Here is a 26459-nt window from a genome sequence, read left to right as displayed (position 1 = left end):
TCACGGCTGTTTAATAAACTGGAAGAAATCCACCCTGATTCCCTCACAGAGGATCCTCCATCTCGGGGCCCTGCTGGATCCTCAACAACAGAGGATCTTTGTGACGGAGGAAAAGATCTCTGCATTACAGGCAAGGGTACGCAGTTGCCTTCAGCGCTGAGTGTCTATTCACTCAGCGATGAGGTTACTGGGCTCCATGGTGTCACTGTTTGACATGGTGGAATATGCCCAGTTTCACTCCAGACCTCTGCAGCAGTTGATCCTCTCCAGATGGAATGGGTTGCCCCATCGGATAATGACACAGACCATGGTGCTTTCTCTGGAGGTACCTCTGTCTGTGGCCTGGTGGTTGCGGATGACTCACCTGAACAGGGGACGTCCCTTTTGGGTGGCAAACTGGGTCCTTCTGATGACGGACGCCAGTTTCCGAGGCTGGGGAGCAGTGATGGGTCCACACTTGTTCCAGGGCAGGTGGACCCCGGCAGAATCTGTGCTTCCAATAAACATCTTGGAACTTCGCCCGGTATTCAATGCTCTCCAGCAAGTAAAACATGTTCTCCACAGAAAACCCGTGCAGCTACATTCGGACAACGCCACCACGGTGGCTTACATAAACCGCCAAGGAGGAACCCGAAGTCGGGCAGCGCTGACATGGGTGTCTCGCATCCTGACTTGGGCGGTGTCACAGCTCGAGGTATTGGAAGGGGTGAACCCGAACTGGGTTGAGATGCAGAGACACCAGGACCAAGAGAGAGTTGGAATTTAGATGGTTTAATTTAATTCCTTTGCAGATATCTTGAGGTAGGCCGTGCAAACAGAAAATCTCCTTAATGAAGAGCTGTGCAAGCTGGGACGCTGAAGGCAGACCTGTTAAAGGCACAAAATGAGACAGTTTAGAGAACCTGTCGACGACTACCCATATGGTATTGTGGCCCTGTAATGGAGGCAAGTCCGTAATAAAGTCCATGGATAAATGGGACCAGGGCTGTCGAGGGACAGTCAATGGATGCAAAAGACCAGGCGATGTTCTTCTAGAAATTTTGTGTTGAGCACACTTGACGCAGGAAGCACCAAAAACTTTGACATCGGTTTTTAACGTAGGCTACCAATAAGAGCATTGAATGAACTTGACAGTCTTCTCTACCCCTGTATGTCCAGAAAATCGGGAAGCGTGAGCCCAATGAAGTAGCTTCTTACGAAGATCCGGAGCCACGAAGGTCTTTCCCTGTGGAGGATCAGAGGTAAGCCTGGTAGAGGCAAAGGATGTGGGATCCAGAATTGGAGGAGGAGGTTCCGAACATGTTCTCTTGTTCAGAATCCAGGGAGCGAGATAAGGCATCGGCCTTAGTATTCTGAGGACCTGGACGGTAGGAGAGTTTGAAATCAAAACGGGAGAAAAACAGCGCCCATCTGGCCTGTCTGGAGTTTAGACACCGGGCTGTCTGTAGGTAAAGCAGATTCTTATGGTCTGTGAAGACTGAAATGGGGTACGAGGCTCCTTCTAGCAAATAGCGCCATTCCTCTAGCGCCAGCTTAATCGCCAGGAGTTCTTGGTCCCCAATGAGTTAATTCCTCTCTGCAGGTAGGAATCTTTGAGAAAAGAAGCAGCAGGGGTGTAACTTGCCATCATCGGATCGTTGCGAGAGAACAGCTCCCACCCCCTCCATAGAGGCATCTACTTTAAGGATGAAGGGACGGATCACATCAGGCTGTTTCAAAACTGGCGCTGAGATGAAAGGTTGCTTCAGCTGGTGGAAAACCGAAATAGCCTCAGGAGTCCATACACCGGGGTTAGCACCTTTTCGGGTGAGAACTGTAATAGGAGCCACCATCGAAGAGAAGCCCTTGATGAACTTGCCGTAGTAGTAAGCGAATCCCAAGAACCGCTGAATGAATTTCAAGGTGGTAGGCAAAGACCAGTCGAGAACGGCTTGCAACTTCTGTGGATCCATTTGTAGACCGGTTCCAGAGATAATATATCCTAGGAAGGGAATGGTTGAGGTCTCGAAGGTGCATTTCTCTAATTTACAGAAAAGCAGGTTTTTTCTTAAGCAAAGCAAAACTTCCTTGACTTGGGATCGATGCGTCTGATGGTCTTGGGAGAAGATTAAAATATCATCCAAGTAAACTATGACTGACTTGTACAAAAGGTCTCGGAAGATCTCATTAACAAAATGTTGGAAGACTGCCGGGGTATTGCTGAGGCCGAAGGGCATCACTAGATATTCATAGTGCCTGTCCCTGGTGTTGAACGCAGTCTTCCATTCATTTCCTTCCCTTAGGTCAAGTTTGGTAAACACAGAAGCACCCTTCACTCTATCGAACAGTTCTGTAATGAGTGGGAGTGGATAACGATTCTTGATGGTAATGTCATTGAGTCCACGATAGTCGATGCAGGCGAGCTGGAGGGATGGATAAATCCTTTCTCCATGTTCTCTGTAATATACTTGGACATGGATTGGGTCTCTGGTAACAAGAGGGGATAGACTCGTCCATGCAGCGGAGTTTTCCCAGGCACCAAGTTAATAGGACAGTCCCATTCACGATGTGGAGGGAAAGTGTCAGCTCCTTGTTTACTGAAGACGTCGGAGAAGTCCTGATAGGTCTCAGGAAGACTTTCTAGAGATTTCACACAGGAATTTCGGATAGGAACAATTTGAGGAAGACAGTTCTGAAAACAGAAAATTGGCTCCAGGAGACAATTTGCAAGGACGGCCAATCGATACGAGGGTTATGTCTTTGAAGCCATGGGAGGCCCAAAATCATTTCATGAGAGGCTTTAGGAATGACAAGGAAGGACATGGTTTCCACATGAAGCACCCCAACTTTGAGCTTCAAAGGTTGGGTGCGATGAGTCATTCTCCCACCAATGATTCGACTACCATCTATAGCAGTTAAAGAGACTGGGGACCTCATTCAGAGTCGGTCGTTGCGGCCGCATGGTCGTAAGGTAAAAGGGGCCGTGTCAGGGTTCAGCCTAGGATCGGCTATCTCTTACCTCCGTGCCGGCTTCCCCTGACTTCCTTGTGGTCAGACGCCTGGTGCAGTGAGGGGTGAGATGCTGAATATTCTATTTTAGGTGCTTTTGCGGACTTCCATGGTCGGCTGTGTGTTTTGAGGATTGGAGTTCCCATCATGGGCGCCGCCATGACAGTTCCTCTCATGTGACAGTCCTCCTAACCAATGGTAGCATGATCTCATTCAGCTGACGCTGTGCTTCAATAATCTGCTACCCCTGGGTATAAATCCGCCCCCAGAACTTCAGGAAGATGCTGTTCAACTTCGTTATTCCAAGTGCCTGTGTTACTCCCACTGTTGCTCTGTGCTAAATCCTTGAGCGTGTTGCTTCAGCCTACTCACAGTTTTCCAGTTTCCTGTATTAGCTTCCATGCTAACCCTTACTCTGAGACTTTAGCTTTCTCACAGTACTTCAGTGTTTCATGTCCCTTCCCTGTGTGTCTTTGTATATGTGCTGCTAATTCTATTGCAGCTTCCCTGTGGCTATTACCCTGTGTCACTGAGGTGTCAGATTACCTGCTAGTACTAATTAGATCACAGCTGGACCTCCAGCACTCTCCTAGTAATTGCCTTTGTCCAGTACTAGCATTACTAGCTTCCCCAGTTTATTCCTGCATTCCCTCTGTGTTTTACTGTGTTTTTCAGCTCCAGAATCTGTTGCAGTTCCTGTACATTTTTCTGTGTTTCCAAGCTAGCCTGCGACTGGGATTACTACATGTGCCTGTGTCCACTTCTCTCTGTGTCTTGTTTGTGCAGTCAGCACCTACATTTATAGCTTTACAGTGCATGTTGGTGTTCTTTGCTCTGTGTCTTGTCTCTTGCTCTAAACATATTTAGCAATTCCTAATATATGCCTCTGTTTTTCTGTGCAATCAGCACTTGGATTTTTTAGTGATTCTCAGTACACTTTCCAGTATTCCTATGCTAGCCTGTGATTAGGATCCCTAAACAGTGTTTCAATATCTAAGCATCCAGTTTACCTCCTGTGCTCTAGCATTTGCTTCGTTAAATATAGTTTCCGGTCTTCTGCCATTCCCAGGTACCTGTCCAGAGGGCCGCGACCTGCTAACTTGGTGCAGAGGAAAACCAAATCCCAATTGGAGGGGTCACTGGAGAAAACCACCAAGTGAGTTAGACTCCGCGCCTCTGGGCAGGTCTAACCAAACCTGTGTTCGGCCGCAACTAGGAGACTTATGTCCAGTCACTTCCCAGGTCACCCGAACCCCCTGGCTTACCGTCCTCCACAGAGGAACATTTGCATCGGATCGTGACAGTTTTGAACAGCCCAAAAATATGCAAGCCGCCGGGTTCCAGGGTGAAGCAGGTTTTCAGGATTTACTTTTTCGTGTGACTGCACTGGAGACAGCTCTGCAATCCGTCAGACAGCAGCTGCAAGAACTCTCTAGTCAAATGATGGTTTTTCATTCGGTTCTAGCTGCTTTGTCCCCAGACACACCACAAGTTCCACCAATGAATTCTGCACAGCTTCGTTCTGAAGTTCCAATTACCTCTACTGATGAAAATATTTCCGTGTATACTAGTGAACCTCTCAAGTGTCCTCTGGTTCCCCAATTTTCTGATATTCCTGACCCTGAACCTTTCAAGAGTTTCTACTGGCTTTTAGAACACTACAAAATCTCCGTCCCAAAATTTTTCGAGTTATTCCCAAGCTTTCTAGTGTTACTCCTGACTTGACTAACAGCCCTTCCAAGCAAACTACAGTAAAGCATCAAAGTTTCCTACGCCCTAAACTTACTGAGGTTGAACGTCAGCGACGCCGGGAACTGCATCTGTGTTTATATTGCGGTTATGATGATCACTTTCTTAAGGACTGTACTCTGCGCCCACTGAGAAGTGGTGGCAAGTCTGTGACTCCCAACATCTGCGCTTTCAGTTCTCCCCATCATTCATCAGTGATTTCCATTTCTTCAGTTACAGATAAGGAGGTGATGTCCATTAAGCAAAAGAAAGTTCAAGTTTTTGATTGGGGCCCTGTTACAAGATGCTTCAACCCTCATCTAAGAAATATTGGGAGGATATTTCAACCTTCTAAAGTCAGGGACACTACTCATTCCATTTCTACTGGTCCCAGCCTGGATTCTGCCTGTTCTGGCCCCAGCCCGGATTCTACCTGTTCCAGTCCCAGCCCAGATTCTGTTTTTCCCAACATGGGACTCCAGTCAGTAGCCCCAGGAGGGGTCCCAACTTCCTTACCCCAAGTGAGTGTTTCAAGTCTCGCACCCCAGGAGGGGGTCTCAAGTCTCGCACCCCAGCAGGGGGTCTCAAGTCTCGCACTCCAGCAGGGGGTCTCAAGTCTCGCACTCCAGCAGGGGGTCTCAAGTCTCGCACTCCAGCAGGGGGTCTCAAGTCTCGCACTCCAGCAGGGGGTCTCAAGTCTCGCACTCCAGCAGGGCAGGGGGTCTCAAGTCTTGCACTCCAGCAGGGGGTTTCAAGTCTCGTACCCCAAGAGGGGGTTACAAGTTTCGTGCCCCAGGAGAGGGCCATCGTTTCCAGTGTTACGCCCCAAGAAAGGGTCTCAAGTTTCAAACCTCAAGAGGAGGTTTTGAGTCACTCACCCCAGGAGGAAGTCTCTGTTCTCACATCCCAAAAGGGGGTTTCATGTTCCATACCCCGAAAGAAAAAGCCGAGTCTGCTTCCCCAGAAGGGGGTTTTAGGTCCCATACTCCAACAGGGAGTGTCAAGTTCTGTACTCAAGGAAGGGGCCTTAAGTCTCTCACCACAGGAGAATGTTACAAGTTTTGTGCCCCAGGAGAGGCGTTAATTTCAAGTCTTTTACCCCAGGAAGAGGTTATAAGTGTTGTACCCTTGGAGAAGACTTTTGTTTCAAGTTTCACACCCCAGGAGGGGGCCTTCGCTTCGAGTTTCATGCCCCAGGAGGGGGCCTTCGCTTCGAGTTTCACGCCCCAGGAGGGGGCCTTCGCTTCGAGTTTCACGCCTCAAGGGGAGGCCTTCGTTTCAAGTCTTACGCCCCAAGAGAGGGTCTTCATTTCAAGTGTTGTTCCTCAGAAAGGGATTTCAAGTATCCTACCCCAGGATGGGGTTCCCAGTGTTATACCCCGGGAGGGGATTTCAAGTGTTACGTCCCAAGAGAAAATCCTTGTTTCAAGTTCTTTACCCCAGGAGCGGGTTTCAAGCTTCTTACCCCGAGAGAGGGTTCCTAGTGTCTTTTCCCAGGACGGGACTTCAAGTGTCTCACCTCAGGATGGGGTTTCCAGTGTTATTCCCCAAAAGGGACTTCCAAGTGTTTTACCCCAAAAGGGGGTTTCAAGTATTATACTCCAAGATAGGATTCCTAGTGCTATTCCCCATGGAGGGATTTCGAGTATTACATTTCCGAAGGAGAGTGCAAGTGTCTTACCCCAGGAGGGAGTCTCAAGTCTTGTACCCCAAGAACAAGGGTTTACAAGTGTTACTCCCCAAGATGGGGGTTCTAGTGTCATACCTAAGCAGGAGGCTACCAGTGTTACTCCTCAGGAGGGAGTCCCAAGTCTAACATGCCAAGAAGGAGTTTAAAAATCCGTATCCCAGGGAAAGATCTCAAATTTCTTGCACCAAGAAAGGATCTCCGGTTCTTTACTCAAGGAAGAGTCTTCTGGTGTTGTGTCAAAGTAAAACGTTTCAGTGCCCCATCAGTTAAGAAGTTCACAAAATGACGCTACCACTATATCTATAGGTATCCCTCAGGATCCATCTGATGTTTCTATGCCCATTCTTTTTAATGGAGATATAACGCAGTATTATGCCTTGGTGGATCATTTCATAGCTATTATGAAATCCTCGCCATGGTCTGAAATCAAGCCTACTAATGTAGTAAAATTTATCATTTCATCTTTCCGATGTAAAGCCTGGGACTGGGTTGAGCCTATTTATGATCCAAAGGATCCGATGCTGTCAGATTTAGTAGCCCTTTCTGCGGCAGTCATTAAAGAATTTGGTCCAACTTATCCTGACAGTTCTCTTGGGAATACTCATCTCAACAAAGCCTCAAGTTCTGGGGTATTAAGCTCAGATACATTTCTTTGAGTCTTTCTCAAATAGATCTGGTACAAGAACAACCTGTCCCGAAGGATAAGACTCAAGGAGGCATAAGGATGATGAATTATAATACAGATTCTGACTACAATCCTGAGTACGATGAAAAAATAATTTCGGTAGTTCCCGTGAAAGACACTTTGCAACTTAAGTCTTCTACTTCTAGTGGTTCGAAAAAGTCTCGGAAAAAGAAGAGTCAATGACTTCCTGGTGACCAACCTTTCTATGACAAGTTGACCATTTTTTCCAATTATTTAGTCCCAATTGAAGTTTGAGAGACCATCTGGTAGTTGTGTACCTTGTTCTTTTAATCTTCAAAAACATCTTATGTCTTCAAAGATTTTTAACTTTCCTGTGTTTTCAAGTATTTTTTGTGTCTTTCTGAGGAGTTCCAGCTGAGCTTTTATGGGTGTTCGGTGCCCACCCTAAAAGGAGGGGGTACTGTCAGGGTTCAGCCTAGGATCGGCTATCTCTTGCCTCCGTGCCGGCTTCCCCTGACTTCCTTGTGGTCAGACACCTGGTGCAGTGAGGGGTGAGATGCTGAGTATTCTACCTTAGGTGCTTTTGCGGATTTCCATGGTCGGCTGTGTGTTTTGAGGATCAGAGTTCCCATCATGGGTGCCGCCATGACAGTTCCTCTCATGTGACAGTCCTCCTAACCAATGGTAGCATGATCTCAGTCAGCTGGCGCTGTGCTCCAATAATCTGCTACCCCTGGGTATAAATCTGCCCCCAGAACTTCAGGAAGATGCTGTTCAACTTCATTATTCTAAGTGCCTGTGTTACTCCCACTGTTGCTCTGTGCTAAATCCTTCAGCGTGTTGCTTCAGCCTGCTCACAGTTTTCCAGTTTCCTGTATTAGCTTCCATGCTAACCAGTTTACCTCCTGTGCTCTAGCATTTGCTTTGTTAAATATAGTTTCCGGTCTTCTGCCATTCCCAGGTACCTGTCCAGAGGGCCGCGACCTGCTCACTTGGTGCAGCGGAAAACCAAATCCCAATTGGAGGGGTCACTGGAGAAAACCACCAAGTGAGTTAGACTCCGCGCCTCTGGGCAGGTCTAGCCAAACCTGTGTTCAGCCGCAACTAGGAGACTTATGTCCAGTCACTTCCCAGGTCACCCGAACCCCCCGGCTTACCGTCCTCCACAGAGGAACATTTGCATCGGATCGTGACAGGCCGGATATGCAAATGAAGTGCTCGCAAGTTGCGTCGTTAAGATGGGATCGTTGGCTGGATGAGCGAGGGGAGGATGCGGCCGTAAGACTAAAAATACGCCCCCTTCTCGTTCCCATTACACATCATCTCCGGGCGTATAAAGATTAATCGAGACCATCGGGAACCATCGGAGCTGGTCGTAGAGCTTAAGGTTGACCATACCCTCTCTTAAGCACTACGATCAAGTCAGTGTAAAAATCTCCCATGTCACATGTGCCATGACACTACTTAGTTAATTATGCACTCCCATAAAACGCCGTTTGCATAGTCAGGCATGCCTGCGTTCGGATCTCCACTCCCCTGTTCACAAGCACCTTCCCCTGTTACCACCCACAAACGCCTCATCCTGTCACTCAAACTAACGACCTGGCCAAGTTGAAGGAGAGAGCAATTTCTGATCATAATAGCTAGTTTGAGCACGCGCACTGTGAATTTTACGCATGCGCAGTTTAGCGAACATCGGTGGCATACGACCGTGCGGCCGCAACTACCGACTCTGAATGAGGTCCTGGTTGTGGTAGCCACTCGGTGGATATGCGATGCCTGTGAACGAAGTCTGAAGTGAGGAAATTCCCGGCAGCCCCTGAGTCAAGCAAGGCGAGAACACTTAGGAAGACTTGGTTCACTTCCAACAAGGCAATGAGAGTGGGGTCAGTTTCTTTGTGCGATTCCGTAGATACTCCTAACCTAACCTCTCTGTCATAGGTTAGGAGGGGGCGTTTCCCGGATGGGAAGGACAAGACTTGAGGTAGTGGCGCGAAGAAGCACAGTACAGGCAAAGATTTTCTAGACATCTCCTTTGACATTCTTCAGCAGTGAGTCGAGAACGATTCACTTGCATAGGCTCATCAGGAGGAGTAGAGGGCGAAGCAACTCGAGGAACAGAACAATTTTTAGGGTGGTCGAACAGACTTCCTTCCATGGCTCGCTCTCTGTGACGCAGGTCGACTTTATTACATAAAGAAAATCAAGACGTCCAATGATGAAGGCAGCTCACGGGAAGCTAGGTCATCCTTAATTCTCTCTGACAACCCATTCCAAAAGGCTGCAAGTAAGGCATCCTCATTCCAGGTCAGCTCTGAGGCTATGGTGCGAAACTGAATTACATATTGGCTGACAGTCCTGCTTCCTTGGCGGAGACGTAACACATCATTTGAGGCTGAGGTCATTCTACCTGGTTCGTCAAAGATTCTTCGGAAGGTGGTTATGAACTCAGTATAGTTGGAATGAATTGGGTCAGCTTTCTCCCAGAGAGGAGAGACCCTTTCCAAGGCTTCACCAGTCAGTAGTGATATGATGTATGCTACTCGAGTTCTGGAAGTAGGGAAGCTTGCTGCCTGTAACTCGAAATGAACCTCACATTGATTTAAAAATCCATGACCGAGCTTTGGATTCCCATCAAATTTATTGGGAAGAGGTAACTGAAGACGATGCACTGGAGCAGAGGCCACTGTGGGAGTGGTGACAGAAGTAGGATTACTGGACTGGAGATCTGCTCTAGATATTCCTGAGAGGAGAGCTTGAACATTATCCAGACGAGTAGATATATCCTGAACATATTGCATCAACTGCACTTGAGCCAACTCTTGTCTACCCAGGCGATTCAGTAGATCCTGGACAGATCCAAGCCCAGGGCTCTGGGTACCAGACGGATCCATGTGGCCAGTACAAACTGTCACAACTCGAGGTATTGGAAGGGGTGGACCCGAACTGGATTGAGATGCAGAGACACCAGGACCAGGAGAGAGTTGGAATTTAGATGGTTTAATGTAATTCCTTTGCATACAGTAAAATGAGGACTAAACGTGAGATGGTAATTATAGTCCTTGGTGCAGACATGCTCAACTGAAGACACTATAAACAAAAGATAAAAGTCTCTGAGGTTCAGGGGGTACTGTGGCGAGGAACTGTAGAATTGAATACTGTAGAACTTGAAGAATGATACCAATACTGGAGGGTAGTTTATTTATTTATTTATTTATTACCAGTTATTTATATAGCGCACACATAGTAGTTGAATATAACTCCTGGATGAAGTATGCAGAATTGGTATATGAACTTGATTCAGACTCCGGGACAGAGTACGCTGGATGGGATGAGCATTTGAATAGGGCTCCGGGATGGGATGGAGTGTGCTGGATTGGGTGAAGCACTTTGAATAGGACTCCGGGATGGAGTGTGCTGGACTGTGAGCAGGAGTACTGCCAACTGGAGTATACAGGCACTTGAGGCAGGCAAACTGGAAAGGAAACCAGCAGAGCTCAGGAACATAGGTCTTGCTGTAGCAAAGAGCACTATTGTACCGGCAATGAGACAGAGGGAAGGGCTTATTATACCCTTGGTTGGATGATGATTGGCTGGAGGAACTGGAGAGTGCTGCTGACTGGATGGATCTGGACCACCTGACTTGATCCAAGATGGCCGCACCCATGATCCGGAAGTCTGACACACTGAAGTACAGGAAGTGCATGGAAGTGTGGCTGGGACACCTAGGCAACAGTGGGGATGCAGGAAACCTCCTTCAGGCATAGGCCCCACTCTGGATTCCACTGACAGGAGTGACCGGCGACTCAGCAAGGCACGATGACATAAGTGCATGGGGAGATGCAGGGGTCTCAGCCGGAGGTCTCTAGCACGGTTTGAGACAGGCAGAGGGCAATCTCCCTGCCATCTCGGCAGTGTTCATCCCGGGAGTCCTCAACTGGGAAGCAGACTTTCTCAGCCATCAAGACATGCATCCAGGAGAATGGTCTCTTCACCAGGAGGTGTTTCAACTCCTGGTGGACAAGTGGGGCCTTCCAGAGATAGACCTCATGGCCTCCCAACACAACAACAAGCTGCCTGTGTTCGGGTCAAGGACAAGAGACACGAAGACTCTTCTGGTGGATGCTCTGTCAGTCAGGTGGACCTTCCGATTTGCGTACCTCTTCCCTCCATTCTACCTTCTACCTTGAGTGGATCGAAAATTCAAGCAAGAAGACGGCACACTCCTGTTGATAGCTCCGGCGTGGCCCAGACAGCACTGGTACTCAGATCTTCAGAGTCTCTCTGTAGACCCTCCAATGCTGTTGCCTCTACGTCCGGACCTGTTGTTACAGGGTCCTTGCCATTACCTGGACCTGGGTCGTCTGTCATTGACGGCGTGGCTGTTGAGACAGCCCTCTGAAGGTCATGGGGTTTTTCCAGCTCTGTAGTTAACACCATGCTCAGAGCTCGGAAGCCCGCATCTGCAAGAATTTACCATCGAGTATGGCATACTTTCTTTGAATGGCGTCGCCCTAGAGGCTATGATCCTCAGGTGTTCCAGATATCCAGGGTGTTGGCTTTCCTACAGGTGGGCTTAGATCACGGTCTTCGCCTTGCTCCTTTGAAGGTGCAGGTTTCTGCCCTGTCAGTGTGGTTTCAGCGTAGAATTGCTACTCTTCCTGATGTCCGCACCTTTCTGCAAGGTGTACTTTGTATTCAGCCTCCCTTTGTTCCACCAGTGGCTCCTTGGGATCTGGCTGTGGTCCTGAGGGCTCTCCAAGGACCGCCATTTGAACCACTGGGCTAAGTGGATTTGAAATAGCTTGCAGCTAAGACTGGATTTCTTCTGGCAATTGCTTTGGCCAGAAGGGTTTTCAGATTTGGGGGCTCTCTCATGTCGGCCTCCCTTTCTCATTTTTCATAGGGATAGGACGGTGCTTCGCACTCGCCCTAGTTTCCTCCTGAAGATGGTATTTAGTTTCCACATTAATGAGGAAATCATAGTGCCGGCCTTTATTTCTCCAGACCTCTCGGTTGGTGAGGCCACCTCGGATGTGGTAGGGGCTCTAAGGATTTATGTTGACCGTACCAATTCTTTTAGGACGTCGGACTCCTTGTTTGTCCTCTATAGCTTCCGGAAGAAGGGTTGGCCTGTCACTAAGCAAACTTTGGCAGGATGGATTCACATGGCAATTTCTGAGGCTTATATTCATGAAGGCCCTCCTGTTCCATCCTCTGTTAGGGCTCATTCCACTAAGTCTTTGGGTCCTTTGTGGGTAGCTCGACGTGGTGCCTCTGCTGTTCAGCTTTGCAAGGCTGCAACGTGGTCTTCTGTCCATACTTTTGTGAGGTATTATGCATTTGACGCCTTCGCCTCTCAGGATGCTTCCTTCGGGCGGTGGATTCTCCTTTCAGCACAGGAGTGTCCCCACCCTTAAAGGATACTGCTTTGGAACATCCCCAAGGTATCCTGTGGATACCATATGGACCCTGAAGTAGAAAATATGAGATATGGTAAGAGCTTACCCTTGGTATCTCTATTTCTACGGTCCATAGGGTTCCACAGGACATCCGCCCTGTCGCACCTGTACTGCAGATGGGCTTTGCTCTGGTCACCGGTTTTTCCGTCTCCTTCTGGTGAGAATGTGATTCTTGTGTTTTCCAGATCATTCTTCTCTCTTTCTTCTCCTCCTCCGGCCTATGTCTTATTACTTAACTGGTTTGCCTTGGCTCGGGGATGGGGTATAGGAGAGGGACCCCAGTGCATCCTGGGAGGCTGAAAACTTTAACTCTGTCGTGCCCGATGTCTCCGCCATTGCCTATACCCCAAGGTATCCTGTGGAACCCTATGGACTTCGTAGAAATAGAGATATCAAGTTCTTGCCATATGTCATATTGTTTTTCTTTTTCTGCGTGTGTGTGTTTTTTCTTCTGGCACAGAACAGGGGGGGGAGTGTGGCTACTAGGGGGCATTGTATAGGGGATGGCCGCTACTGGGGGCACGTTATGTGGGGGGGGGATGGAAGCTACTGGGGGCACTGTATTGTGGGGGCCGCTACTGGGGGCACATTATGGGGGGGTGGCCGCTACTGGGGGCACTGCATAGGCTGGACTACTACTGGGGGAACTGCATAGAGGGGACTACTACTGGGGCACTGCATATGGGGGACTACTACTGGGGGGCACTTCCTGAAATTTTGGGGGGAGGGGGGCACCAGTCCATTATCTTGCCTGGGGCGCTCGGATCCCTAGATACACCCCTGCCATTTAGGATGACATTACATCATCCATTGCTTTTAGGATATTATCTCATAGGGCCCAATTAATTAAGTTATTTTATTCTGAAAATCACACAGAAATAGCCGTTTTTCTTTGATTTTTGGAATTTCATTTATTCATTTCAAACTTGCAGTAAAATCCTCCATAGTTCTTTATCTGTTACCTAAGTTTCACCAGTGGAAAACACCTAGATGGAGAATGCTTTACTGTTGGTATGACACAGAACATAGACTTTTGGAGGATGGCCTGGTGTAAAGAAGGGCAGCAAAGAAGGTACTTCTCTCCAGGAAAACATCAGGAACAGACTTATATTCTGTAAAAGGTACAGGAATTGGACTACTGAGGACTGGGGTAAAGTTATTTTCTCTGATGAATACCCTTTCAGATTGCTTGGGGCATCTGGAAAAACGCTTGTCCGGAGAAGGAAAGGTGAGCGCTACCATCAGTCCTGTGTCATGCCACCAGTAAAGCATCCTGAGATCATTCATTTGTGGGGTTGCTTCTCAGCCAAGGCAGTGGGATCACTCACAATATTGCCTAAGAACACAGCCATGAATGAAGAATGGTACCAAAACATCCTCCAAGAGCAACTTCTCTCAACCATCCAAGAACAGTTTGGTGACGAACAATGCCTTTTCCAGCATGATGGTGCACGTTTCCTTAAGACAAAAGTGATAACTAAGTGGTTCGGGGAACAAAACATCAAAATTTTGGGTCCATGGCCAGGATACTCCCCAGACCGTTAATCCCACATTGAGAACTTGTAGTCAATCCTCAAGAGGCGGGTGGACAAATAAAAACCCACAAATTCTGACAAACTCCAAGCATTGATTAGGCAAGAATGGGCGGTCATCAGTCAGTATGTGGCCCAGAAGTTGATTGACAGCATGCCAGGGCAAATTGCAGAAGTCTTGAAAAAGAAGGGTCAACACTGCAAATATTGACTCTTTGCATAAACTTAATGTATTGGCAATAAAAGCCTTTAACACTTATGAAATGCTTGTAATTTTACTTCAGTATATCATAGTAACATCTGACAAAAAGGTCTAAAACACTGAAGCAGCAAACTTTGTGAATTCCAATACTTGTCATTCTCAAAACTTTTGGCCATGACTGTATACCCCATAAGGATACCCTATTCTCCTGCCATAGTCTTATCTAAATGTGATCCACTTGTGCATGGGAAAAATCCGCTTGTACTACTTAACATATTCTTCAGAGTCCTGCTTTAAGTAGTATCCAGTGCTTAATGCTAGACTCATAGTAAAAATGCTTTGTGAAGCCTAAATCTGGAGGGTTTATGAAACAACATCAGTGTATGAGAAGTAGGTCTACTATATAATAATGAAGACTGAGGAGGGTCTTTCAGGACACATGGGTCAGTAGCTAAATACTTTTACAATGGCAAAAGCTTACATCAAGCAGTCTATGGAAACTGTGCACCATGAGAGCAGAGCCAATTTCCCCTAGTAAAAGTGAATACTTTTTCAGTACTCCATTGATTTTAATTCTGCATACTCCCTTCAAAAGTAGCTACAGTGCTAATTATTACAATAGGTACTGATTCCCGGAATCGGTATGAATGACCGGCAGACGGGATGCTGGTGGTCAGAAGACCAACAGCGGCATCCTTATGTGCAAAATACTGACAGGAGTCAGTAAGTAGACTAACCCTCTCCCCCGGTGGTGCCTAACCCTAATCCCCCCTTTCCGCACCCTCAACCTAACTCTCCCGGGGTGGTGCCTAACCCTAACCTCCCCCCAGTGGTGCATAACCCTAACCCTCCCTGGTCGGTCCCTAAACCTAACCCCCCCATCCCCGGGCTAACCCTAATGCTAACCTGCATACTTACCTTCGGGATGCAGGTGGTCAGGATGCCGACGTCAGTATCTTGATCTCTCTTCGAGATAGCGTCATCGGCATTCTGACAGGCGTCGGGCTTTTGACGTCGGTATCCTGGCGTACGGCATCCCGTCCACCGGCTTCTTAACCGGATCCCCTGATTCCCTAGTGTAATGCATTCAGAGCAGAATTACCAGTTAATAGGTATATTTTAACTTACCTGCTGCTTCCACTCTGAGGAGTCCCAGGAATTTCAGTCTGCGGCCGTGTTTCCCGGGAATACACCGGTTTTGTGGTGTAGCACCTGCACTCACTTTACAATGGCAGCTGAAATGGGTGTCAGTGGGAAACACAATGATGCTTCAGGGACTGATTCTGAGTCCCACGCAAAAGCCAATGCAGCAGCGTCTGTTGGCAGTTGCCCGTCTGTGCCTTTTTGCAAATGGTATACAAACACCTTCCCTTGTGTATATCTGTGCAGCCGAATGTGCAATGATTGAGATGCCCATTTGCACACTGTATTTCTGATTGGTGCGTCCTTATATGCCACCATCGGTCTCACCATCCAGAGTTGTACTAGTCCTATGGACGGTGTAGTGTCTTCATCTTACCATGGCCTCCTATGCTTGCAGCTCTGTGTCTGTGATCGCAGCATCTTGCATTGACACGCCTGCGACACTCCCATAATACATTCACTGATTGGACCATTTTTACCTGCAGTAATAGTCACCTCCCATCACTTTTCTGTTGGAACGTGTGTGCAGGTGGCTATGGCATGGCAGAGTGTATGTAAATACCAGGGGATGCCCTGAGTCAGCCCAGTACTTACCCAGTGGGTTGGTTTATTTATAATTAATGTTACAGTACAGCTATACTCACAGTTATACACATTCACAATATACCGCAAGTCTCACCAGAGCTAAGAGGAAGACATCTGTCATCTTTCACTGTGGCGCCCCAGCACAGTAACAAGATGGATCACTCACCTTAATTAATATGCAGTTCTCATTTTGTTTATTATCTTTGATAATCTAAAGATAATAATATTAGTGTATAATGCTGGCCATACAACTAGTATCTATCGGGGCCATTCTCTGTTCTGCCGATGGCTGGGTCAGGTGATCGGCAAAATCTAACATGTTGGACAATCTCAATTCACAGATTCCGACCAATGACCGGAATCAGCGAGTCAGGGATTTTTCATTTTGTTGTTTCCGATCCCCCAAGAAATTGGCTATCATCGGATCGGCAACGGAGATTGGCCTGTTAGATGTATGGACAGCATAAGGCACATTTATTAATCTCAATTATATACTCGTTACAGTCAGTTGTTTTTTTTTTTTGTTTTTTTTCTTCAAGATATATTTATTAGATTTTCAATAAGACAATACAGCACACAATAGATATGGAATACATACAATGATATAAAGCATTGGAACAAAACAATACACTTTCTCCATACATAAATACAATCAGAAAAAATAACGTCAAATACTAGAGATGTACAAAGCAAAATGGAGTATGTGCCCAGTTGTCTTGTGTGGTAAAACAAATCTGTGCAAGTCATCCTGGTGCTCATTTTTGGAGATTGATTGATAGAAAATACTAAATGTCAACAGTTTTTGCCCAGTCTGAGCCAGAGTGAGATCATAGCTTCTCCTATCAGGCTATAAAACACATTCCTGAATAATCTCTCCATTGAAACCTAATATGAGGACTCTGTACAGGAATTTTCCACAGCATTACTATGTTAATCTTATTTTGGACACCATACCAAACACAAGTTCAGAATGTCAGGACATGTTGGAGAATGCTGTAATGGCCATGTCTTTTGAATGAACAATTTACACGCCCTAAATTTTGTGTGTCACTTTCCTTGTTAGGCCTTTATGCCAGCCAGGCAGAAGTTTGTTTTAATGATTTACCCTAACACATAACGTAGATCACCCTAGCTCTCTACATTGTATACTGCCTACAAAGTTATGTTCTGCCCATGAAACTGCTTTGGCTTCCTGCCAGAATGGGGTGTCAGGTGATTGGATGTTACTAGGCAACCCATTCTCCTGACCCGTTATATTACTTGATGAAATCTCTCAGGGATCAACCTCTGTAAACTTAAAGTATATTTTGATTTATAATTTTAGGTACCATGCAAAATGGTTCCCATTGATATTTCCATGCAGTGTTATTTTTCATTACCAGAGGGAAAAAAATATATATTTTATTTTCCCTTAATTTGCTCTTAAATGCGCTGTAGAACATGCATTACTGACTTATTCTGCACACGGAGCCCTGTGTCTCTGACAATATATGGATGTTAGTTTGTCTGGCCTAGGTAAAATAAAATGTCATTCATTGACTTAGGGGTCTATGGGCCTTATTCAGACCCAGTCGCTAAGCTGCGCTCACTCACTGCCAAAAGGGGCTGAGTATGCAAATCCCACGATCTCAGTGTCTGGCTAAAGGACACCCTCTATGTCGGCAGTGAGCGTATGCAGGAGTATAAAACTGCCCACCTTTCCCTCTTAGCACACACCTCCAGGAAGTGTGTGATTAATCGGGAACATCGAGACCCATCGGAGCTGCACGCAGCACTTGAGGTAGCCTCTAACTCACCGCAAGCACTGCGATCAGTTCAGGCTAAAATACAACCAAGTGACGTGTTCAATGACGCTACTTTGCTAATTATGCACACCCATTAAACTCCGCTTTGACGCTCAGACACGCCTGCGTTCTGATGATATTAAAATTGAACCTCTATACACACCTTCCTATACCTTCTAAGGATGATGCTAATTTGCGTACGCAGTCATACAGTAAATAAAGACTTAGGCCTGGAATCTGTGGTTCCAAAGCACAAGTATTATTCAAGTAAAAGTACAGTCAGTTACACGCAATTGATCCAGACACAATTTAGGCGCAAAAGGAATTATACAGACCCAAGTACAGTATACATACGCAGCTCTTCCGGTACCAGATGTTAGGCATCAGCAAGAAACCCCTCCGTCAGCATTCAGCAAGAAGACTAAAGACCCAGTGTTTGAGCACACATATTTATACCCCCCCAGAATAGACAGAACAATAGAGAAGTTTGCTGCTGATGTCATTGGTTCCCAGGGGAGAAGCATCTGTTACAAATCATTTAAAAGGCTGGTTCAAATAGACTCTCCCTGCCTCTAACAGCTGGATGTCTTTCCCTTCCCGCCCCCTGTAACATCCTAACAGTTGTTCAAGAAATATACATTTTGTTGCTTCTAGCCTCTGCGATCCATAACTCGAGAATGCATGATGCGACCTCCCCACCGATAACACCAGAATACTGTAAAAAGAGTACGCATCAGTACGAAACCAAACACGACTTGTTTAGCATGTATAAAACTTTAGTTATCAAATATCTTTATTTCTCAGCATTTAAACTAACTGAACCAACTTAAATCATATACTTTAAAGCTTATTAAACCTTATGTGTGAATATGTAATGTGTGAGTATTCGGGGTTTGATATGAAGATGCTAGTTAACTGGGGACAGATGCGTGCGCATTTAGCTACTAAACTGTATTTCCATTCGGGGTCTTGAGCATAATGTGTGTATGTGAAATGGTGAAAGATGCAATCGCATGATGCTAATAATTGTGCACTTGCTACTGGGCGTCATGTTAGCAGCTCAATTGTGCGTAATGTGCGGTGTTTATGCATGAGATTCCATCTATGATGGACTTAACATATATATATATATATATATATATATATATATATATATATATACACACACACACACACACACATATCATTCCTCACTCACAGTTTCAGACTCCAATGCAAATGTGACCTCCAGCTGTGAAACTAAACCATCTTGTCTGGGTATGAAACTAAAACCTGTTTGGATTCAGACAAATCCAATTATGTAGATCAATGCCTGGATTATATTACAATTGCCAACAGGGATTCCTAATTTGTATGTAAGACCCTCACAGTTTCTGGTGCATTGTCTATTCTATTTAGATTATCAAAAACATTGCCATCTGTTCTTAGCTCGTGAGTTGTAACTTAAAGTGACGCTGGTCGCAAAATGGCGTCTTGCAGATTCTTGTTTCTAAAATGGAGTCTAGCTGCCATTCGCAAGATGGCGTCGCGCACGCTTCAATTTTAAACTGATCTTGTCTCAGACAATTATCCAGCTTTGACAGTCCACCCTTTGATAGCGAACAACATGCTATCACAATCTGCTATTAGAATTTAATTTAGGCTTACATTTACATATTATTTAGTGTTATTATGGGATGGCACAAGGTGGTTCTTAATCCATCAATAATGTGTCTCTGGATGGGGACATAAAACTACTATTATACGCACACCGCGGATCTTGGAAGATCATGTGAAAGGTGTGGGGATGCACCAGTCTTATAAAAGCAGTCTTGAAGGGGAGTTTAGACTTTACATTATCTGAGGTGTTTTAAAAATAACATTTCAATAATACATTATATGCATGGCTAAATATAATACATTAAATGATGGTATTTCCTAACTCAGGGTTGTAATGCAGTTCTGTATCTACCTCGGTATTCATACTGGCCACCATCATAATTTCATTCTTTCATTTTACTCTATTTTCACATTTTCCACACTTCAACGCAATAGGAACACACCGGACACATTTGTCAATTACTATGATGACAATTAGTATAAGGATCAAGAATTTGCCGATGCTGGCGATCACTTCCTGGACCCATTCCCCTAGACCTGAGAACCATTTCACTGGGTTCAGCCATGAAACCCATCCTTCTATCTTTTCTCATACTTCAGCCACTGAAGCGTTATGGTTCTTACGAAATTCCCATTTTAGCTGCAGAATTTCATCCATCCTCCAGTCTATCACCTCCTTAGGGTTGCTAGTATCATTGGTGACATAGGTGCAACATTTTACTCCGAACTGGGTGGCCAATGTTACGCAATACCCTCCAGTAACAGCAGTTAAATAATTCAGCACTAGTCTGTGTTGCACCAGTTCTTTCTTGTACGCTTGCACTTCTCTCCCTGTATACCTGAATGTGTTATCGTACATCTTGGTGATATTATCTATCAATTTAGCAAGTTCCTGAATATATCTAAAATGTAATGTATCCTGAGCAATCCTGGTGGGATCCAATGCAACTAAAACTTGAAAGCCAGTTGTCTCACTGATTAACTGAGCGGCTTTATGCACATCACCAGGTATCATGTTTCTTTTGCCTCTGTGTTCATATTGCGCGTGATGATATGGTGATGGTATGTTTTTTTACGTATACCAAGCATTTCAACATGTGTGAGGGTCATAAGTTCTGGAAGTATTCTTCCCAAATAACATAACAATTACAATACTAAGACTGGTCAGACACTCCCCTGGTTTGATATAGCACTCCTCCTCCTGACTCCACTCCATCAGCTCTGCCAACAGCTCACATTTCCTTTATCGGTCCTCCATCACAGACACTGGGTATCCCCAAACAGATCATCACGACAGACTCTTTAAAAACAGAACTAGGATGACCACAGCAGACCACTCCATTGCTGGAAGCACTGATCTACACATTTCTTTAGCTCAGATTTCTCACCGTCACCTTTTTAATCCTTCCGGCACAAGCTCGCAATCGACAGGTCCACGTTATCGGCCTAGTCTCCGCCTTGTATCTCCACCGGTTGGTTAACCTCCCTATAGTGAGTGGAATGGACCCACGTATCTTCCTTGGCCACCCTTTGAGGATGTTGTATTGTCACCTTTCCACCGATCAGTCAAACAACCTGAACTAAAAAAAATTTGGATCATAACAAATTCTCCAGGTTTGACATCATGACAGCTTGCATTAAATATGTTAGTTAATAACACTTTCAATTTCTGTTATTCGCATTCATCTTTGTGAGACCCTGCACAGTAACCTCATTATCATATTTTCACATGAGGCTGCCTGTTTGAACAGTATCTTCAAGGGGGGCAAATAAAGGAAAAGACATTCTGGGATAATATTAGTGTTGTTACCCATCACCTTACACATGTTCTTGGAAACGTCACCTGTAAAATAAGTCCCCCCATCATTTTTAATAATTCTTGGGATATAGTATCTGCATACAGGTTCCTGCAATTAAATCTTGTTATTAATAGCTACTGCTCTAAATAATGCCTGGGCCACTGAGTTGGATAATATTCCGAGTAGTTGACCTTAGCCTCTCATGGCTGACGTTTATCCTTATCAACCTGTGTCTTGTGAGTGGGAGACAAAGCACAACAGTTTAATATCATTTAAACATGACCTAAATACAACAATACATTGTCCACATTCTACACTAGAACAGATCCATCGGCAGGTTGAAAAGATTGTAAACAGTCATATAAGGCCTGGGAGAAGATACTGGGGAAGCCTATGAACCCATGGGAAACCCGTGTTCATGTGTGGTGTTCTTTACTTTGCAGTACTTACTTATGTGTCCCGCTTGGTTGCAGTTAAAACATGTTTTTGAACGGGTTGGATGAAAGGATTGTTGTGGGAGTTGAGCAAGAGGGAAAGGTGGTAGGTATGGGTAAGGATATGGAGGATAAGGGTATTGTGGGAGGTATGAAGTTTGTGGGTAGTATGAGGCCTGTGGTTGTGTATGATATTTGGGGTAATGATGTGTTTGCTGTGGTGTGGGATTGGTGAGGACGTGTAACTGTTCAGGTGCAGGTGTGTGTGTGGGTGCAGGTGTGTCTGTTGGCTGTGATGTTATTGTCATTCCCTCCAGAGCTTGGATACTGACAGCCATGCTCTATGGCAGATTCTATGAGTGTATCTATTGTGACTCCCCTCCAGCCAGGTTGTGAGGTCTGAACCCGGGTTTTTAAACTCTCCTTCTGCTTAATGGTGAAAATTTTGTTCCAGCTAACTACTACTGGAAAATATATACCCAATTGAGTTACAATGCGGGAAATGTTACCTTGGTTTACTTGGTCTGTTACGGGAATGTCACCATCCAATACACAATCCGTGATAAATGTTGTCACTTCGGTATTGCGTGGTAGACAGGCCCTTAACACCACACGCCAATCTTTATTAGTGGGTTCATGTGAACTACCCAAATTTCTCAAAAATCTTTGGCATTTGGCTAATTCCTTTTTGGGATCGGGGAAATCATTTATGATGGAATTTAGTTCTGCTCTTGTCCAAGGACAATGCATTACTACTTCCCTCGTGGGCACTATACCGTTCGCATCTGCATTTCCATTTGGAACAGTTATTGTCCGAACGGGATGCAGACCGGTAGCGCTGCTACCTTTGACCTGGTTACGTGGCTGGGGGTTTAGTCTGCTGCTGCTGCGTATGGTATGAACAACTTCCTCTACGGGTGCAAAGGGCATTAACACTTCCCTTGCTGTTACCGATGGAGATGGCGGCACCACTCGTGATTGTGGTGATGCAGCATCTATCATTTGTACAGCATGGGAAATGGCAGACATTACAATAGGCTCATCATCCACATCATGAACATTTTCTTTATAGTTGCTTAAGAGAGGGTACAAGTTGCTTGTTACATTTTTATGGGTATTTTTGGTAACTGTACTTGCACCTCCATCCACATAAGGTGGGGGAGGTGAGCGTGAACTGCTGGCAATACTCTCCACGACGCTACCTTGCCGCACGGGCGCGCCATTTTGCGGCTCGCCGGTATTGCAATTCAGCGTCGCGGATGTATTTTCTGGCAATGTGCTCACAACGCTAGTTTGCGTCGTTTGCACATTCTTAAGCCACGCATGCTACCACAGTTTTCAACATTCAAAATATTTAACCTTTTTCTCTCAGGAGCGCATCAGACCGATGTGATCCCGGACATTATCTAACACATTTCCGTTCCGTTTTTTTGGAGGGAAAAATCCGAACTCCACGTGCAAACTCGAACCTATCCGAGCCTGCACATCCCTAATTACAATTGCCAACAGGGATTCACAATTTGTATGTAAAACCCTCACAGTTTCTGGTGCATTGTCTATTCTATTTAGATTATCAAAAACATTGCCATCTGTTCTTAGCTCGTGAGTTGTAACTTAAAGTGACGCTGGTCGCAAAATGGCGTCTTGCAGATTCTTGTTTCTAAAATGTCTTGTCTCAGCCAATTATCCAGCTTTGACAGTTCGCACAACCACTCCCCCATTCACAAGCACCTTCCCATGTCACCACCCACAAACGGCGCAACCTGTCACTCAAAGTAGCGTCCAGTCTGTGTACTACGAGCGCACGATTCCCGGCCGCAGTGACTGGTTCGGCATGCGTACTTTGACGCATGCGCAGATGTGCGATAATTGCCCTTAGCGTGCGTTCGCAGCTTAGTGACCGGGTCTGAATCAGGCCCAATCTAGTAAGCCTTGGAGAGAGATAAAGTACCAACCAATCACCTCCTAGCTGTCATTTTTCAAACAGCCTGTAAAGTGACAGTTAAGCTGATTGGTTGGTAATTTATCTCCATCCACTATATCTCTCTCCAAAGTTTAGTACATAGACCCCCAAGTAGGCAAAGCAGAGGAACGCTAAAACCTTTGTAAAATATTTCAGTAAAAAGCAGATACTTAATAGTGTTTCTCTTTTTTTATAGAATGGCTTCACTCCACTGTATATGGCAGCGCAGGAAAACCACTTGGATGTGGTGAAGTTTTTGCTGGACAATGGGGCAAGTCAGAGTCTTGCTACAGAGGTAAGAGCAATACATTATCTTGGGGAAAGGGTTTCCTCTAGCTAAACATTTCCTATTACTGTGTCTTCCGGAAGTTATATTGTATAATATGTATTTTTCTAAGCAATACTGATGGATTTTTTGGGATATAGATATGTATAGTATGTATTATTCCTACTCACAAAATTTACACCAACTGGATTACTGCACCTTATGAATGTTTTTATTGTTCTGATAATCCTGTAGATTTATGGCACAGGGAGGATTTGTTGCAGGGGACTGAGGGCATGATTCAGGTCCAGACGCTAGTGTGTGGCTTAACACAGCTTTCCGATAATCGGAGAACTGCGCATGTACAGAATGGGTACTGCAATCACTCACACATATTCCCCAAACCACAGCATGACTGACATGCTGCGGCGCGTAAGGGGTGTGCCTGGCCAGCCTTCCCAGAAAAAGGGGGGGTTGGTGTGTCACCCCCATTCCGGGATTGCCGAAGCCAGGATCTGCCACGGTGGACGCAGAATTCCTGGACCCGCAGGCTGCCAGGTGAAACTTATTCAGACTGGTGCTGCCACCATTGCAACAGATGGTTGAGATGGTGATCTTAGGCAGCGTCTGCGGACACTACACTAGGATTGTTATTGCTGTTAGGAGACATCTGCTTCCTATAGACGCCTCCTGCAGTATTTTAATATTTGCTGTACGATATTGTACAGCCACTTCCTTACAGCTGTCCAATGATGTCCGGTCTGCCAGCTAGACAAAAGGTTTTCATCCTGCTCTGTACATTGTGATATCTACCACCTCTGCCATAATATGACATGGTGGGAGCTGAGGCTCTGTGGCAGCCATATTTGTTTGCCCTCCAGAGAGGTCTGGGAAAGGAGCTACTGATTTGCTAAGATATATTTCCGCAGACATTCTGAGCAGCCTCAGGGTTACTCTAAGGTTTGATGATGTGTGACTGATGGTGCGTCTTTGTACGCTGGTGGCGGATTAGAGAAGTAGCCAGTGGATATGTCTATACAGCAGCTGCGGCATTAGCAGGGCCGGATTAAGGCTTGTGCGGGGCCCTGGGGCAACTAGTTGTGGGGCCCCCCACCAAGCCACAGAGAGGGGTGGAGCTAAGCACATGGGGGAGTGGAGACTGAGGTGACCTAGTATATGCCAAGTCCTTTAAACTACTGTGTGTCTATATACTGTATGTATGTGTATACACACACACACACACACACACGCATTACTTATCTTCTTACACCTCCTGGTTTCAGGGGTACTGAGGCAGCAGCAAAAGTTGGACCAGGACCACCCAGGTCATGGGCGCGATTTTCAGGTCTTTGCAAAGGAGGCGGAGCCAAATGTCAGGAGGGGCGGAACTTAATCACAGGCCTCATCAGGCGGCTCCATTAAAAGAAAAAAAAAGTTAATCGGGGGGAAGTGGCCAGAGGCCGGGGACAGTGTGTGGGGGCCCCCTATGTCTGCGGGACCTGGGACGACCGCCCCTGCCGCCCCACCTATAATCCGGCCCTTCTCAGTACTGCTGCGTACAAAGTTGCATCCTCAGAAGGTTTAGCATCCACCTCTGAATCCAGCCCTATGACATGAAAGAAACCTTACCTCAACAGTGAATAGATTATTTTGTTTTCCACTGCCTTAAATTAACTCATTTACTCCTCCCAGGATGGGTTTACTCCTCTGGCAGTTGCCCTTCAGCAAGGCCACGATCAAGTGGTTTCCCTGCTTCTTGAAAATGACACAAAAGGAAAAGTTCGGCTCCCAGCTCTCCATATCGCCGCCCGGAAGGATGACACCAAAGCGGCAGCTCTGCTCCTGCAGAATGACCACAATGCTGATGTGGAGTCCAAGGTTTGTCCATATGACATGGATGTGAAATGGAGTATTATGCACGCTGTATAAAAATCAAATGTCTTTCAGCAAAGCATATCCCAAGAGGCATTGCAATCCCTTCCTATGCTATCACTGTCAACTTCCTTGCTTTAAACCAACATACCATTTTGTTCACCTTTTGTTCACCTGTTCATTCGTTTATGGGCACATCATTTTTAAATGCCAGTTTTAGTTTATTTTGGGAATATTTTTAATTTTAGTTTATGCCTTGCATGCGCCAACCCAATACGCTCACATAAATGTCTACAGTGCAGCAATGCAATCACTTTATCACAGGTAACTGCCAAACATATTTTATTATGCTCCAAGACAAAGATCACTCCCTTTTCTGACATATTAAAATGTCATATGTAGAATTTATGACTAAACACAGAAAGAAACCATGACAGACTACACATTTCTTATCTAAAAAGTACACTGGATTTACGGGCCTACAAAATAATATATTTAATTAAAAAAAAAGTAATATATATTTTTTAACTTTCAAATATATTACTTTAAATATGTCTTCCTGTAACGTTTTCTTAATAGTTTTAGATTTCTTGCTAGTACAGTATCTGTGTTTTCACGAAAGCCATTGTCTTATCCAGTCAGATTGGTGTATTATATGTGAATGTTCCCCTGATAAATGGCTGTTTTGTTCTGTGCATTTGATACAGTTATATCCACTGAACTAAAACAAACCTCTCTATCTACATAACCGAAAACATAAAAACACT

At 45.6% G+C, this 26459-nt stretch overlaps 1 protein-coding gene across 11 annotated transcripts in view; it reads left to right on the top strand.

The window, feature by feature from the left end:
• The window catches only part of ANK3 (ankyrin 3), a 716972-nt gene that overhangs the window by 485022 nt on the left and 205491 nt on the right, over positions 1 to 26459 (top strand). For all 11 annotated transcript variants that reach the window (XM_088450469.1, XM_088450461.1, XM_088450460.1 and 8 more), the window contains 2 exons: positions 23752 to 23850; positions 25513 to 25698. In XM_088450469.1, coding sequence (XP_088306595.1) covers positions 23752 to 23850; positions 25513 to 25698 — 285 coding nt within the window. The remainder of the gene's footprint in view (positions 1 to 23751; positions 23851 to 25512; positions 25699 to 26459) is intronic.

This window comes from Taudactylus pleione, unplaced genomic scaffold, assembly GCF_031769625.1.
Source record: "Taudactylus pleione unplaced genomic scaffold, aTauple2 ptg000518l, whole genome shotgun sequence".
Lineage (NCBI taxonomy): Eukaryota > Metazoa > Chordata > Amphibia > Anura > Myobatrachidae > Taudactylus > Taudactylus pleione.
This window is presented reverse-complemented; position numbering and strand designations above follow the sequence as displayed.